At 46.5% G+C, this 18,628-nt stretch overlaps 1 protein-coding gene across 1 annotated transcript in view; it reads right to left on the bottom strand.

Moving 5' to 3' along the window:
* nbeaa (neurobeachin a) overlaps positions 1-14,100 on the bottom strand; it is a 72,981-nt gene extending 58,881 nt beyond the window's left edge. Inside the window, exon 1 of the mRNA XM_063014621.1 lies at positions 13,252-14,100. Coding sequence (XP_062870691.1) covers positions 13,252-13,473 — 222 coding nt within the window. The 5' untranslated portion in view covers positions 13,474-14,100. The remainder of the gene's footprint in view (positions 1-13,251) is intronic.
* Between the last annotated feature and the right edge of the window lie 4,528 nt (positions 14,101-18,628).

The raw sequence follows: 18,628 nt of genomic DNA, 5'->3' as shown, positions 1-18,628 counted from the left end.
TCTAGACGTCTCCTAAAATACCGACGGCGCCTGACGACGTTCAGTCGAGTACTTTATAATCATAAGAACGCCGAGGTGAGGAATTTTGCAGCAGCAGCAGCTAAATCCCGGAGAACCCTCGGATAAGCCGGGTCACATGTTCCAGAGCGGACCAAGGAAACAAATCCTCGACTCGTCACTCCGTTCAGGTTCTGCTGAAGACGGAGGGTGAAGAGATAAATAAAAACGACTGCCGAGAACGTCTGCAGCTCAAACGTACAGAGAAAACGTGTGTGTGTGTGTGTGTGTGTGTGTGTGTAGTTACACTTTGGACAGTCCTGGCATCCGTCAAAATACAGTTACATAAACGTTTCTGGAAGAATCTGTGTGTGAACACCGAGCTCTCTCTCTCAACACAGACCATTTCCCATCATCCTACACTCCTGAGAAGAAGGCGTGTCTAAATTCTTAGATCCCTTAAAATGCTCCTACTGAGGCGCCTTAATTCTGAGTGATGATCTGACTGAATAACGAGGGCGCGTCCGACGCCTCCCCAGCATTCAGTGCGGCACGACTCTTCTCACAAAAAATGACAAACGTGGTGGACGAACAGAATCCGGAGCAACCAACGGAGTTCTCATCACATCCTCAATCCTCAGTGATGTGTAATCTGTATAAAGGTTTGATTATACGAGTGTCGTTTATTTGTAAATTGGGGCGTCAGGGACGGTTTAAGCGTTTTCGGTACACGGAGGGAGACGTTAGCCGGCGTCCTTCTCGTCTTTAAACGGCGTCTTTTTCCGGCCGAGCAGAATCTGTTTTCCGCCTCCTCGTGACGCCGTTATATTTATTGGTTTGGTATCACTCACCATAGCAACAGGAAATGAGTTTCTCCTCGGCTGGTGGTTCACGGCTGCACCATGACATTTGAAGTGACAGCTCGGTGCCAGTCAGAGGAAATGCCATCACGCTGCCGCGCTCGCTCTACGTACCCGTCATTTACCACTGTCTCATCTTAGTTCTGCATTTCCTCCCTTTTTCTCCCAGTTTAGTCATGGCCAGTTCCTCTTCCTCTGCTGGAGACCCTGATGGCGCACTGAGGAGGGAATATTCTCCTGACACGCCCTCCCTCCGATGTGTGCGCGCTCCACCGACCCCCCCTTATTCGCCCGTACTTCGGTGGATCAGCGTGTGAGGTCGGTCACGTTCCTCCACTTCTGTACAGGTGCCTTGGGCTACTAACATCCTCACAGCATCCCAACATCCTCCCAGCAACCTCCCAACATCCTCCCAGCCACCTCCCAACATCCTCCAAGCAACCTCCCAACATTCTCCCAGCAACCTACAACCTCCCAACAACCTACAACCTCCCAACAACCTCCAAACAACCTCCAACCTCCCAACAACCTCCAACCTCCCAAAATCCTCCCAGCAACCTCCCAACATCCTCCCAGCAACCTACAACCTCCCAACAACCCACAACCTCCCAACAACCCACAACCTCCCAACAACCTCCCAACAACCTACAACCTCCCAACAACCTCCAAGCAACCTCCCAACATCCTCCCAGCCACCTCCCAGCAACCTCCCAGCAACCTCCAAGCAACCTCCCAGCAACCTCCCAACATCCTCCCAGCAACCTCCCAACATCCTCCCAGCAACCTCCAACCTCCCAGCAACCTTCAAACAAACTCCCAGCAACCTCCAACCTCCCCACTGGAATCAGTTCCAGTAGATTTTAAAACAAGGCTGCACAGGTTGAGAAGATTTGGCTCACCGCTGGCGTCCTATTTCATCCCGTGCAGACGCCTGACCGGCCGATAGCACCGCTGAGATGTGGTAGTGAGCTAACGTACTCCCGCACTCGAGCACTCAGGTTTTTTTCAGAAATGTAATAATGACTCTGTAATGGGTTTTTAGTGTGTGTGAGTGTGTGTGTGTGTGTGTGAGTGTGTGTGTGTGTGTGTGTGTGTGTGTGCGCGCGAGCGTACCCTCTCTTTTGATGTGGCACTACAAAAGCCCCGATGAAGGTGGAGGTCAGCGGGGGCGCGCTCGAGTGCCGCGACACAATTCACGTTAGCTTAACGAGCCTCACGACGGCGCCATTATCTCTACTCTCGCCACGAAAACGTGTGAACCTGGCAACCCCGCTGCATAAATCACACACACACACACACACACACACACACACACACACACACACACGACTACATTCAACACACTCCCTCCCCCAAACACACACGTTTATTACATCACTACTCAGTGTCACATGGTTCGGCTCCCTCACACATATAGAGAATGTACGAGGTTTACGGTGACGTCGTTCTGCCTCTCACGTGCGACCGCTCAGGTGTGTTGACGATTGTGTCGAACATTCCAGTCGTCCTTTTTAAATTCACAAATTTTAGGGACCCACTGCCTGGTCAACCGTTTTATCCAAATAAATATGAAGTCTGGTGCAGGATTGTGCATCCTCGGTTCTAAAGCTAGACCCCCCGCCCCCCACCAGGCCTTAACAGGACCGTACACGTTCTGCTGAACTCCAGTTATCTGCTACAGTGTGACTGATAAAGTGCAACTGAAGCACTATTTCTCCCCCGAACGGCTCCGTCATTAATTGCTCGCCGAGGGATTCGACTCTCGACTCGCTTTCAAATTAACTTCAACTTCCCGAGAAGCCTCGGTAAAAAAAAAACCTGATTGATTTTGCTGCCTGGTTTAACACGGGAACCGCCAGCCGGACCCCGGGGGGGGGGGAGCCTCAGGGCCGAGTGAACGTCCCAGAAACCCTTTCACCTCCGCAGTCAGACGTGATTGGTGGAGGTCTGTAAACAAGGCGAGGCAGGAGGAGCGTACGTCCACGTCTGACAAACGGCCTCCGAAATACCCCCCTCACCCCCCTGTTCCCCGCACAGGCTGGAAAAGCGCTCGTCCCTTCATCCTGACATTGCTCAGACCCACATCAGTGTGACGTGTTTAGATATTCGGTGATTAATGGAGGGGCTGAGCGGACGGAGCAGGATGGGATCTGAGCTACTGAGGTTTACATCATTCTACGCAGGGAGAACATGCAAACTCAACACAGAAGGGACCCTGGTTATCCTGCCAGGAGATCAAACACCTTCTTACTTCTTACTGAGGGGCAAAAGCACCACCCACTGCGTCACCACGCTGCTTGCTAACCGATCATGCAGTCAGTCTGTGAAGTGTGGAGGTGTAAAGACTCGTTACAACAATTGTGTACATATGTAGTGTTACGTTCGGTTACACTGGTGTTACTGTAACTCTTATTATTACACCGGTGTTACTCTTATTATTACACCGGTGTTACTCTTATTATTACACCGGTGTTACTCTTATTATTACACCGGTGTTACTGTTATTATTACACCGGTGTTACTCTTATTATTACACCGGTGTTACTGTTATTATTATTACACCGGTGTTACTGTAACTCTTATTATTACACCGGTGTTACTCTTATTATTACACCGGTGTTACTCTTATTATTACACCGGTGTTACTGTTATTATTACACCGGTGTTACTCTTATTATTACACCGGTGTTACTGTTATTATTATTACACCGGTGTTACTGTTATTATTACACCGGTGTTACTGTTATTATTATTACACCGGTGTTACTGTTATTATTATTACACCGGTGTTACTGTTATTATTATTACACCGGTGTTACTGTTATTATTATTACACCGGTGTTACTGTTATTATTACACCGGTGTTACTGTTATTATTATTACACCGGTGTTACTGTTATTATTATTACACCGGTGTTACTGTTATTATTACACCGGTGTTACTGTTATTATTATTACACCGGTGTTACTGTTATTATTACACCGGTGTTACTGTTATTATTACATCGGTGTTACTGTTATTATTATTACACTGGTGTTACTGTTATTATTACACCGGTGTTACTGTTATTATTATTACACCGGTGTTACTGTTATTATTATTACACCGGTGTTACTGTTATTATTATTACACCGGTGTTACTGTTATTATTACACCGGTGTTACTCTTATTATTACACCAGTGTTACTCTTATTATTACACCGGTGTTACTGTTATTATTATTACACCGGTGTTACTCTTATTATTACACCGGTGTTACTCTTATTATTACACCGGTGTTACTGTTATTATTATTACACCGGTGTTACTGTTATTATTATTACACCGGTGTTACTGTTATTATTATTACACCGGTGTTACTGTTATTATTATTACACCGGTGTTACTGTTATTATTACACCGGTGTTACTGTTATTATTATTACACCGGTGTTACTGTTATTATTATTACACCGGTGTTACTGTTATTATTATTACACCGGTGTTACTGTTATTATTATTACACCGGTGTTACTCTTATTATTACACCAGTGTTACTGTTATTATTACACCGGTGTTACTGTTATTATTATTACACCGGTGTTACTCTTATTATTACACCAGTGTTACTGTTATTATTACACCGGTGTTACTGTTATTATTACACCAGTGTTACTGTTATTATTATTACACCGGTGTTACTGTTATTATTACACCGGTGTTACTGTTATTATTATTACACCGGTGTTACTGTTATTATTATTACACCGGTGTTACTGTTATTATTATTACACCGGTGTTACTGTTATTATTATTACACCGGTGTTACTGTTATTATTACACCGGTGTTACTGTTATTATTACACCAGTGTTACTGTTATTATTACACCGGTGTTACTGTTATTATTATTACACCGGTGTTACTCTTATTATTACACCAGTGTTACTGTTATTATTACACCGGTGTTACTGTTATTATTACACCAGTGTTACTGTTATTATTACACCAGTGTTACTGTTATTATTACACCAGTGTTACTGTTATTATTACACCGGTGTTACTGTTATTATTATTACACCAGTGTTACTGTTATTATTACACCAGTGTTACTGTTATTATTACACCAGTGTTACTGTTATTATTACACCAGTGTTACTGTTATTATTACACCGGTGTTACTGTTATTATTACATCGGTGTTACTGTTATTATTATTACACAAGTGTTACTGTTATTATTACACCGGTGTTACTGTTATTATTACATCGGTGTTACTGTTATTATTATTACACCAGTGTTACTGTTATTATTACACCGGTGTTACTGTTATTATTACACCGGTGTTACTGTTATTATTACACCGGTCTTACTGTTACACTGGTGTTACTCTTTTACTGTAACTAGTTAAACAAGCTAAATTAGGGTCCCAGTGACAAATAAAAAAATGAGCACTGGTGGAATCTAAGAGCATGAACACGCATGGAAAAGTATTTGGACACCTGAGCATGACGTCCTTCTTGGACGTTCCTGTTTCTTTGAGTGACCTCAGTGTGATCTTTCCAGCTAGAACAACAGTTGCTCTTCTGTGAAGCTTCCCACTAGATGGTAAAGCATGTCTGTGTATGGGAATTTGTGCCTGTTCAGTAGTAAAAAAAGAGCATTTGTATGGCTAGGCATCCCGACGTTCCCAACATTTAACGTAAAATAATATCAGCTCTTCACGTCACGCTGTCTACAAATATCTGATTTCATCGAGTCTTCTTCTGTAATCATGAATTTCACGTCTCTGATGGATGGATGGATGGGTAACACTGACACCCCCCCCCCCCCCCACCACCACCACCACCAACGCTGTTGCTAGGTAGCCCCGGAGCGGCGGGGGTTCGCTGCTCATTAACCTGCATTTTAGCGCCTTTTAGCTCCCGCTGAATGAAGCTAAAGCCCCGGACAGGAAGCCACCGCTCCGCTGCACTGATGAGAGCTTAAACAGCGCAGGATCCTCCAATCAGAGCAGAGGAATAGAAACATGTGACGTGTGATTCCTCTGACAAACACGTTACGATTTTCACTGCATCATTCCAACAGCACTGGCAACTGCGTAACCACGGGGTTCTAATTCATCCCACAGCACCGTGCACGTTGTGAGGCTCGTCCTTACGCCTCTGCTCTAACAGAGAAGCCTGGTGTCAGGGTTTAGAACAAAGCACAGACAACTGCTTATTGTTCTCACACACACACACACACACACACTCACATGGAGCTCTTATCACCGTTTTACTCTTTACAGCCGGTGTTTAGGGTTTTGTACTGATAGGTCAGGATTTATGCGTGTTTGTGAGGTGTGATGGGACGAGTAATCAGCACAAACACAAACGACTGTACATCTTAATGTAGAAGGTTTAAACACGTAAACATTTATGTTTACTGTACATTATGTGTACATTATTTTTTATACGTCGTATAGCTCGTAACTGGCTACGTGGTTACGTAGACTCAGAGTGCATCTGCTTGACCAGCCTGTCTGCAGTCCAGATCTGATTTTTTTACTGGTGGTGCAGCAGGATAATCTGCTAGTGATTATCTCTCTTCGAGTTCGAATCTCAGCTCTGCTACCAGTTGGCTGAGCGCCCCCTAGTGCCAGGAGCAGATAGAATCAGCCGCTAGTCTGCTGGGTGGGAAAAGACGGGACTAAAAAGTGGGCGGGGTCTTCGAGGCTGTGTAAGGACCCTGGTTAGTAGCTCGAGGTGGCTGTACAGAAGTGGACTCGCGGCTTCTAACCATTCTCTCTCTTTCACTCCCAATTTAGTCATAGCCAGTTCCTCTTCCTCGGCTGGAGACCCTGATGGTGTACGGGGAGGGTATATTTTCCTGACACGCCCTCCCTCCGACGTGTGCGCCCTCCACCGACCCCTTCTTATTCGCCCGTACCTCGGTGGATCAGCACGTGAGGTCGGTCTCGCTCACGAGAGTCACGCGCTGATCCACCGAAGTACGGGCGAATAAGAAGGGGTCGGTGGAGGGCGCACACGTCGGAGGGAGGGTGTGTCAGGAGAATATACCCTCCTCGTACCATCGAAAGTCTCCAGCAGAGAAAGAGGAACTGGCTATGACTAAATTGGGAGGAAAAGAGGGAAAATGGTTGGAAGCCGCGAGTCCCGACCTCGAGAGAAAACAACACGGCGAGTCAAACCGCACGTCTTCATATTTTAGAACGTAAACAGCGCGGCGTGCAGATAAATCCAGATTCCGCGAGACACGGTCAAGGTCGAGCGTTTTTCATCTGCCCACGCCAACGCCGGCGGCCGCTCTGAACAGACTGGCAGAGAAACGGGCAGCTGAGAACGGAAATAATTACAATCATCGGAGGTTTTCGACGGGCAATCACTGGCTACGAACACACCGAGCGAATATTCGGACTCGGTACGTCCAGTACATTCCGCCACTTCCCACGCGGTGCAGAGGACGACGTTCCCGACGTTCCCGGCTAGAATGAGACGCTCTTAACAGGGGCTGGTGGATGGGATCCAGAAATCTAGGTCTGCGTGAGTCCAGTCTAGACAGTGAAAGTCTGATGTGACTGACTGACCGCGCCTACTAGTGCTGTCTAGTGTGGAGGGAGGGATGAAAGGGTCTCTCATAACTGCTGCAATTATGACCTCTGCTGGCTGATCAATGCTGCTGCACAGAGACGGGGGATAAAGGAGATCAGTGCGTGACTCTCTGTGCGCGATACGGATCTCCGAATGAACCCGCCTGGTGCAGGTGAAAAGAAGCGGTACTGCACACGTGTCAGTGGGGGTGTGTGTTAATCTAGACGACATTGGCTAACAGGTGTAATATATAAATTATATAAAGGAAAAGACAAGCTTCCAACTTGCAGCAGTTTAGGGAAGGCTCTTTCCCGTTCCAGCATGAGCAAGCTCTATAAAGACACTCAACAGCTCTGGGATAGGGCGGTTGTAGCCTAGCGGTTAAGGTACTGGACTAGTAATTGAAAGGTCGCTGGTTTAAGCACCACCACTGCAAGGTTGCAGCTGTTGGGCCCTTGAGCAAGGCCCTTAATCCTCAATGGCTTAGACAGTATACTGTCAAAGGATAAAAGCGTCTGCTAAATGCTGAAAATGTAACGTAAATGGGACGAACAGGAACATCAACTGAGGCTTTATTAATCAAAGAGAGTACCCAGCGATACAAACGCTGCCATCTTCTGACTGAATTGGCACAAGATCACACAGAGGTCGCGCTACTTTAACAGCAAGACATCCGACATGCTCATGGTCGGGTGTCCGAATACTTTTGGCTCCACAGCGAACATCAGCGCAAAATAAAACTGCAACGAACGTGTCAGACACTCTGAGCCGAGAATAAGAGGACGGTGACTATCAAGGACGTCTAGATTAAGTCATCTCTGTGTGTGTGTGAGTGTGTGTGTGTGTGTGTGTGTGGCGCGTGGGCTGGTAGGACTGATGTGAGAAAAGCCTGTTGGCTGTGTGATGCTTGCATGTATGAGGAGTTAAATGAAGCCCTAGATGCTCAGTTTGTGACAAGCCTCGCTGCTCGAACCGTCAGGCCGCGTTCACAAGAGAAGCGGCAGAACCGCGAGCCTCCGCGCAAACCGCCGCTTTGTTCAACGCCATCAGTGCGAATATGATCTGAACCTGCATCAGTGTGGAATAAGCGTCAGATCCAGGGTAACAGCTCCACATGTATCTGTGTTTATCTGGATTTTCCTCTTTGTTTCACTTTTAAACTTGTGTTATAGCTCAGAGGCAGAATCAGCTTCTCCCAGAGTCTAAAACGCTTCTGGTTCAAAATAAAGCTTAATGAGGTTTAATGTAGTAAAAGAAGGAGACAGGAGCACTAAACTTCTCTTCATTATTACTGCTCATAAGTTCCTCCACTAATCACATTCCTCACTCGCTGTTTTACTATAATAAGTCACGTTAAGTTTTACCGCCTCATATCGAACAGTTCGTCTCATTGGAGGAGCTTTGACAAGGTCAGCGAACAGCAAACTGGGTCAAAGTTCTATCAGACAAAGCTAATGCCTAGTTCACCTTCGCTCGGCGACTGGTCGGCGCTTGATTTGCCGGCTCTGGAGAAACTCGGTGTTCGCTCGGCGATCGAAACTCGGCTCTCAATCGCTATGTGTGAACTATCCAACAACTCGATCTGAGCGGCTCACTGAGCGCTCGCCGACCGAAGCGAGATTTCTAACATGTCAGATATCTGGATCCGAGTTGCCCGACTGGCAGTGAGTGCTATGTCGAACAGCCAATGAGAACGCAAGATACGTTGCGAGGGGAAACGCAGGGGAGGTGTGTAAAAAGGTGGGACAGGAGCGTAATATAGTTCATATCAGAATACATCAGCACACACACACATTACAGTATTTCTGACCTTATCATTCTCTACAGAACACCCACACTGCATTACAAACAATATTTATTAACCTCCAACTCACTATAGAACAATCCAAGCTGCTCGTGTTGCCAAATACACTCAGATTCATTTATTTTTCCTCCTTGATTTCACGCTGCACATCGGCACACAAACTTTGATCGCTCGCTACTTGTTGACGTGCATTTTTGGACGTGGTATCATTAAACCCCTCGTGATAGATGGTGTAGTGTGAGACCCCCTGTCACCGATCAGTCGTGTAGTGTGAAATACACACTTGTAATACGACTTGAAAGACTCCCGATTACAAGAGATCCAGTCGTGTAGTGTGAACTGTACAGCGACCCGACCACTTGGCAAGTCGTGTAGTGTGAACTTGGCATAAGCAGCACCGCCACACTCCATGGGGGACACAGGGACACAGGACGGGGGACACAGGACAGGGGGACACAGGACAGGGGGACACAGGACAGGGGGACCCCCCCCCCCAAATATACTGATGTAAAAATTATTAACCACAACCACAATCCATTCAGTGGCTCTGCATAATTGTAGGATTGGTCAGTAATCCCATCAGTTGTTGACATGACAGGAACGTTTTAGAATGGCAGGACCCCCCCACCCACGATCCTCCTGGTAGATTTGCAGCCCCCCCCCACCCCCTCCTGTTTCCATATGTCCAGAGCAAGATGGAAAATGCAAATATGAACGGTAGAACATGATGCTGATACGCCGTTACTAGGATGAGGCCGTGTTTCCTTGTGCTTTTGGTGTTCCCTTGTCGTGCTATCGTGTTCCTGACGACTGTGTGACCTTGAGCCACGTTTCCTGACCTTGGAACTAACGAGACGTTTCCTCTGAGAGCTCGTCACGCCAGCTCGCCATCCAGAGACACGAATGAGGACGACGGGAGAGACGCGGGTCGCCCCCGGCGTCCTGCTGAACCTGCAGCTCCGTGCATTACAGTCACTACATTCGGCGTCAGAATTATGATACGAGACGAGATACGGGATGAGATGATGCAGCCTGTAAAAAAAAGCAGCTGACAACAGTTGGTACGGTGGGAAGCCAGTGCCAAGGTCCCTTGGCGCCATTTCCATGGCAACAATGATGCTCGGGTAATGGCAGGAGAGCTCCAAATATCAAGCCCACATGCAGTCTGTGTGCGTGTGAGTGTGTGTGTGTGTGTGTGTGTACACGAGCCTAAATGAAAAGGTACTCGGGTAGCCTAGCAGGTCCGAATCTCGGCTGTGATATCAACCAGCCGGGCACCTACACGGGCAATGACAGGCTAGTCAGAGTCTGAGGGAGGGAGGGCATGAGTGCTGCAGTTACGCCCTCTGCTGGCTGGTCGATGGCGCTGCCCAAAGACGAGGGATAATTAAGATAGAAATGTGACTCTCGTTGCGCAATACGGATCTCCGTACAAACCCGCCTGGTGCCGGTGAATGAATAAATGAACAAACCGCCACAATTCTTCACTGCTCACAAATAAAAACATGGCAGATTACCCCTCTAAATGGCTCCTTTAGGGTTCAAATCTTTAAAATCGAGTTTTTCATACGGGGATCAGCTGAGCGTGAACACGGGAAGCGGCGGCGGCTGCCAGGATTACAATAGCAAATATGTCAGCTCCACTGGGGGTTACCCCGAACAGCAAGCGCTCACATGACCTGCTCGACTGCTTAGACATCTAGAAACAAGAGCACCAGCGCATTTATACAGGAAATCCAGATTATCCCCACTCAACCTTGTTTTATTAAATAAGGAACGATATTGTAATCAAACAGATGAGCTCTGGTGTATTCTTTTTATATTATCTGTTTAAAAACAATGTATAATTATGATGAGTTTTTTATTTCAGAGGTAAACAGCTCGGTACTTTAGTGCTGGGGGAGAAAACGAGGTAAAACATGAAACATAGGCTTGCTAACGTCCGGCGGGCGCCTACAAGGGTCATAGGGATTCCTCATGAGTGCTGCAGTTACACCCTCTGCTGGCGGATCGATGGTGCTGCACAGAGACGGGGGATAACGGAGATCAGCGTGTGACTCTCCGTGTGCGATACGGATCTCTGTATAAACCCTGAAGGTCTGAAGCAGTAGAGGAAAGATGCGATCAGGGGATTGATATGACTAGATGCAAAAATAATAATAATAATATTAATATTTCTATCCGGGCTTGGGACCTGCACTGAGAGCACTGAGATTTGAACCCTTGTTTTGAACCCCAAGATCTCCGCAGTAGTGAGCTAGCATAGTTTACCGCTGAGATAAGACAGCGAAATAGGTCTACTGATGTTTAAATTGTCCTTTGAAACATGATCCATCAATTCTCTGTCAGTCATTTAATGTTAGGATAAAGAGGGTGTAAAATGTTTTGACTCCCATGGGTATAAAGAACACAACTGCAGGACTGCACATTAAGGCTGTCCGCATCAAAATAGGTCACTCGGGTATCAACGACAAATCAAAAATAGAAAAAACGGCACTGGAAACCGCTATAAAGCATCAAATAATCAGAAACAAGGACGTGCACGTGTCTTCCAGTAAATAAATCGATTCTGTGGTTTGGTTGTGCAGAAGAGCAATTAATTAAGCCTCCACCGCATTCCCTTCTCAGAACGGCGGTCGGGATTCGATCAATCAATCAGCTACAAGCGGCGGTTTTAGCCCAGGCTGCATAATGCATGAGGTCTATCCCACCTACACGCGGCCGGGCCTGCCTCCCTGACGTTCCCACTGTTCCATCCTGAATCAGTGCGATACGCATCAGTGCTACCCATCATCGTCCTCCTCCTCCTCCTCCTCCTCCCATCCTCCTGATCTGTCCTCCAAGCATTCGGTCCAGGTTTCCGAGCGCGTCGCCACTGCAGCAGCAGCAGCCGCCCCCTCCTCCTCCTTCCTTCCATCTCCTCCTCCACCTGCTTCCACGCGCCGTCCTGGCGGATTCATGCGCACTGAGAGGCTGCAGCATCTCCGGCCCGGGATAGGCCGTATTTATGAGCCCTGCCGGATCCCCGACGTGCACGGAGGGCGTCTGACGTCATCAATTAAAGCCTAGAAGTCAGTCTGCGACGTTGGTGTAGCCTGAGGATGCTAACGGGGAATCAAACCCATGCTCGTGTTGGAACTTTAGGTCGATAGATGTCTCTCACTGCACGTTTCCTTCCCTTTCCTACGCGGTGCACCTCACGGACCGGACCGTTCGGTAACCAAAACCCTGATACAGGGAGGCGTGCGGCCTAGCCCGGACTAGCCGGACAGCCTCACAGGCTGGCTTAAGCCTCACAGGCGGAATATCCGCCAGAAAATAAAGCAGCATGATGGCACAGCCTGATGCCTCCTGAATATTAATGAATGTGGAAAAAAAAACTCAGCCCTGATAAGCACACAATCACATCTCAGAATCCATCCTCATACTGGGAGAAAAAGGGTCTCCTGATGGGTGTTTGTGCAACAACAAAAAAAATCCAAATAGACACAAAAGCAGGCTGACACGAATTGGCAAAGTCATTGTTACACCGGTGCTACAGGATCTATGTCGGGATAAATAAAAGCGAATGCGCACTAAGAACAAAAATTGTGCGTAAAAACGCACAAAATTACACGTTTTGACGCACGTTTAAAAGCTAAAAATACCAACAATCCTGCAAACTGAAAGCCATCGAGGTGTCAACAAAAGGCAGCGAGGCCCTGCGCAGCATCACATCATCAGATGTTGCTGTAAATAAAGGTTTAAAATGCAAATGATTATTATTATTATTTATTTATTTTGCGTTGTGGATGCGGTGACAATGACATCATGGTGAAAAGCAGAACTATAAGAGCAGCATCACCGCAAGGCCGAAGCGTTTAATTAAACAAACCACACACACACACACACTCACACACACACACACACACACACACACACACACACACGGATGGCTGACTGGCTGGACGGATAGATAGATGGGGAGTGGGGGGTTCGACTGAAATGCATTGTGCTAATGCAGATCTCGCCCGGGACTCACCAGATTGAGCACCGTCTCCACGATGTCCCGATTGCTGACCTCTCCGACCTGGATGAGGCCGATGAGAACGGCGAACTTCATGCGGATGTTGCGGATCGGAACCGCGGAATTGATCACGCCGGCGGCCAGCACCACCGAGCCCGAACCCGAGCCCGAGCCGGACACCATCGCGTCCCCGCCGGCCGCCGCATCTCGCTCCGAGAGCGGCTTCTCGCTCGCCATGTCCAGCCCAGATCCTGAAAACAAGGAGCGGCCGCGTCGGCTCTCACCTGCTTCTCGTCCCCGCCGCCGAGCTCCGCAACCGCATCCAAATCAGATTAGCTGCCGAAAATCCCGCACGTACGGCCGTTTAATCCCTAAGCGAAGCATACACGCTTTCTAACGTCTACCCGGTCCAGATGGGTGCCGCGCTGGACGGCGGCCGGTCCCTGCGCGCTGGTCGGTGGAGCGATGCGGTCAGACAGTCTCCCGTGTGCCGTGTGCCGTGTGCGCTGTGTGGGCTGGACGCTCCGGCTCGCTCCTCTGCTCCCGTCTCATCTCCTCACGGCGCTCAGGACACCATGTTCACGCCCCCTGGCTGCAGTACCAGCACCGCGCATGCGCAGCAGAGCTCAACACAGCAGTCTCAAACAACCCCGCGTTCCCTACACGAGGGCTGTAAAATAATGCCGTTTGCTCCCTACTTAGTGTACTTTGTTTAAATAATACTGGATTTGGGATTCAGCTGTCAAAAGGAGGAGCCAAGCCAGAGCACATGCTATACTCGCTAATAACCACTGTAAAATTATTATAACGTTGATTAATAAGGAAAGATGTAAACACTACTTTTCCAACATGTAATAATTTATATGCGATGTAACTTCAAAAAATAAAAATAGTAAAGTTTAACTGTGTCGTGTGCAAAAGTTTGTGCATATCTTGCAATATTTGCAGCATTTAGCTGACAGTTTTGTCCAAATTCACTTACAATTATGATTGAATATAATTCGAGCAATTAATTGGAGGAACGAGCCCTAAAGTGGCAGATTGGGTGGTGGGGCTCAAACCAGAACTCTTCTGATTACTAGCCAGTAACCTAACCACTATGCTACCCCTACCACCCATACCACTTTTCCACCAAAAGAACTCTGGTTCTGGTTCTTGAACTGGTTTGGTTCAGGTTTCCTCGAACCTTGGTGTTTAGTAGAGAACCGACCCTCGTTTCCACCAGTTTTTGGGAACCAAGCCTGCGTCATCAACAGTGGGTGTTACACAATGAAAGTAAAAAGTCGTAACATGATGGTGGAGCGTGTAGATTACCTGTGGGGATTTGTGCTGTTGTTACAGATGTTCGCTTTTATGCAAAAAGCATCGATCAGCTATCGGTGATAAGAAGACGTAAACGTGTTTGTCGCAGTTGTTGTTTTCTTTAGTTTATTGCCGTGAGAAGCGTTTTGCGCTTCGCTCTCACCGCGACCCTCGGCGCAAATAACTGATTTGCTCAGCGCTCGACTCCAGTGGTAAATCACTAAAGTTCTGCAGCTCGGGGTTCTGAAAATCGGCTTCTCGGGAGAGTCGAAAAAGCTTCACGTAAATAATAAAGCGTAAAGTGGCTGAATGTACTAAAAGTACAACAAAAACACCTCAATTTCTCTCTGTTATTACTGGTTATAAGTGCTCTGTACTGGTTAAAAGTGCTCTGTACTGGTTATAAGTGCTCTGTACTGGTTATAAGTGCATTGTGTAAGTACAACAAGCCCATTATGTTTTATTTTTCACGTTAAGCATGTTCGTTCTGTCCGGGTCACTTTTACCACGTCATATCACACAATTTATCTCTTTAAAAATATCAGCGAATATCAGCGGCAAACTGGATCAAAATTGAATCAGATGAACTTTAAAAGATGAAAGTTTAGCGCCAAAGCAGTTTAGCAGTTTCATGTAAGAGCACCCAAACCTTGACACTGTGACACGCCCACAGATGACGTCAAGGTTTGCACTGAAAAACCGAGTATTCTGTGGTGCCAGATTAGAACCCTAGTTCACTCTCTGGAACCTCTTTTTTTTTGGTGGAAACACACGGAACTGGTTCATAATATGTTATAACTACTGGATGTTGCCTAACTAAATGTACAAAAGATATTTTCTGGAAATCAAACGCCCAAGTCGACTTCTGCTTTTTAACCAGACAGCCAAACTAAACGTTCCATCAATGTAAATGTACAGTACTGCGGTAAAGACTCTAGACTCTAGACTATGCATAGAAATAAGGAATTGATTCTTTTTATTGGCTATATACTTTAAAACTTGGTGCACAACATTAAGGAAAAAGACTCACCGGGGTGAAGGTCTGCTGCTGTAAACAGATCGATTGCTGATGGCCGGCTGAGCAGTTTGTGAAGGTCAAGCTTAGAATTTAAAGATCTCAGCGTGGTGGCGCTTTTTATTACGTCCTGTGTTTTTGTTCCACCTCATTAAACGTTAAAGCTCACATGCTATTAATGAGCTGGATTTCTGTGGTAATTACTGCATCCCAAACCTTAATCTGAGGCAAATAAACATATTTTAATTAATAATAAACTAAAATTTATCAAGTCAAACTGTGTGAATCTCCAGGATAATAATAATACGTTTTCAGAGTGAGGCGGTCTGATTAATGAAATGCATCTGAGGATGTAAATAATAACGGTACACTATGGTATACAAGGAGGTAAACAACGTCTGATTCCGGTCTCAAACTAATTAGACTGAGACAATTAATCGTAATGATGCATGAAAGCACTTTTAAAGCATTTCTTAACACCGAGCCGTTTGGATCCATGGATGCATTTTATTACCGTTTCAACTCCTGCTATAAACTAATGTCCCACAAAGATCACATCTAGAGTACGTCAGATCTTCTGAATGTCTTTGTTTGGATGTCCACGCTGACACCTACACTGCTGACGCGTATAAAACGGCGGCGTTTCTGACAGTGTGAGAACGTTAGGAGGTGAAGCACTTGTTTCAAATCTAAATTTAATGCAGTAAACAGTCACGGGAGGCGCCCAGGTGGCACAGCGGGATATTCCACTAGCACACCAGCGCCGAGATTCTGAACTCCTCGGTTCGAAACCGGTCGGCTGGGCGCCATCTAGCGGGCATAACTGGCAATGCCTGCAGGGAGGGATGCCCGGAATATGTGGGCGGGGTCTTTAAACGCTGTGTAAGGACCTTGATTGGTGGTAAGAGGTGCATGTGTAGAGTGCATGAGTGGAAAAGGGTTCCGTTAAGGGCTGCGGGCGGGTCGGAGGAGGCGTGAGCAGCAATATACCCTCCTCAACTGCAAAAAATCGTGGATCCACCAGCAGCGGAAGACAAATTGACTACGATTAATTGGGAGAAAATGGGAGAAAAACGCATAAAATATATTTTGAAATAAAAAATTAACAGGACGCAAACTTGATTAAAACACAGAAAACAAATCGTTTACTTGTTCTTATAAGTTTGTTCAATTATTATTAATAATCTATTGATGATTTACAGAGGTTATACTTTCTTAATTAACATTAAGCAAGTTAATTGATAGTCGTTTGTGGTGCTGGACTACATGTACAACCATAATGGGCTGCAGGTACGACATCGTGCTACCAGTAACAACAAGGATGCAAAACCAGAGAAGAATCATTCGGGAAGTATGACAGAGAGGAATAATCTGTGGCCACCACATGTAAAACCGTTCCCTTTTTAATGGTTGCCTATCCAGTGCACCAAAACTGGTGGAACTGTTTCTGATTCATTTGATATGGACTGACTCATACGTCTAAGAGCGCATTCACAGGCCATACAAACAACGCTTAACGCGACTTATTGTAGTAAAACAGCGAGTGAGGAATGTGATTAGTGGAGGAACTTATGAGCAGTAATAATGAAGAGAAGTTTAGTGCTCCTGTCTCCTTCTTTTACCACATTAAACCACGTTAAGCTTTATTTTGAACCAGAAGCGTTTTAGACTCTGGGAGAAGCTAATTCTGATTCTCACCATTTCTCAGAAGCTCGAGCTGTAACACAAGTTTAAAAGTGAAACATGGAGGAAAATCCAGATAAAACACAGATACATGTGGAGATGTAACACTGGATCTGATGGTTTTAAGCGGTTGTTTGTGCCGAGACTCATGGTTTTGATGCTTCTCATGTAAATGCAGTAATAATATGACCCTTATGAGCGGCAGGTTCCTCCTTTTTAGCCCCCTGACTGTGGCTTCTATAAAACCCACCTCACCTTTGTTCTTCAGCGACTTCCTCACTGATTCCCTGAAGGAAAAGCCCCTGAGAAGAAGAAAGGCATCTAAAAAAAAGCAGCTTTTTTCTTTGTCCGCGGCACTCGGCGCTCACTGCTGTACCTCAGCTCTGTAGTGTGTGGGTGTGACTGACAGGTCTGATCTCCACAGACGCTGCTCAGTGCTCGGTGTACACCAGGAACTCCACTACTGACAGAAAAAACATCCTACAGAGCTCAGTGTTTGCTCCCACTTAGCTTCGTGTCCTTTTCCATACATCACATGCTGTATTCACTACAGTCTGCATTATTTCTGGTCCAGGGTTCGGATCTCAGCGGTGCTATCGGCCAATGAGGCGTCTGCACGGACACCACAGGCTGAAAAGGATGGCATGTGTCAGATACAGTATGTATTGTACTATATTGTATTGTAAAATTTATTGTAGGTCCAAATGTACACTGATTAGGCATAACATTATGACCACCTCCTTGTTTCTACACTTGCTGTCCATTTTATCAGCTCCACTTACCATATAGAAGCACTTTGTAGTTCTACAATTACTGACTGTAGTCCATCTGTTTCTCTGCATGCTTTGTTACCCCCCCCCCCCCCCTCTTTCACCCTGTTTTTCAATGATCAGGACCCCCACAGAGCAGGTATTATTTAGGTGGTGGATGATTCTCAGCACTGCAGTGACACTGACATGGTGGTGGTGTGTTAGTGTGTGTTGTGCTGGTATGAGTGGATCAGACACAGCAACGCCCGACTACATGAGCAGAAGTATTCACCCCCTTCACATACTTTACCAGTGTGAGTCGAAAAGCCGGCTGGAATAATAGCATAACTGACCAGGTTGGTCACTAGTACAGTTCCTGGTTATTACCCAGCTAGTTGATGAGTAAACAAAACCTGGTTGATTGATTCACTGGAAGAAAGGTAGGAAACACCCTGGACGAATAGCTGGTCCATCACAAGGGAAACACACACACACACACACACACACACACACACACACACTGACTGTCTTTCTTTCTCTTTTCAATGTCTACACAACAGGAACATTCAGCTCTCAGCTATTGCCATAGCTCCACCTAGAGACAGGAAAACACACACACACACACACACACACCCACACACAC

The sequence above is a fragment of the Trichomycterus rosablanca genome, chromosome 18 (assembly GCF_030014385.1).
Source record: "Trichomycterus rosablanca isolate fTriRos1 chromosome 18, fTriRos1.hap1, whole genome shotgun sequence".
In the NCBI taxonomy this organism is placed as follows: domain Eukaryota; kingdom Metazoa; phylum Chordata; class Actinopteri; order Siluriformes; family Trichomycteridae; genus Trichomycterus; species Trichomycterus rosablanca.
This window is presented reverse-complemented; position numbering and strand designations above follow the sequence as displayed.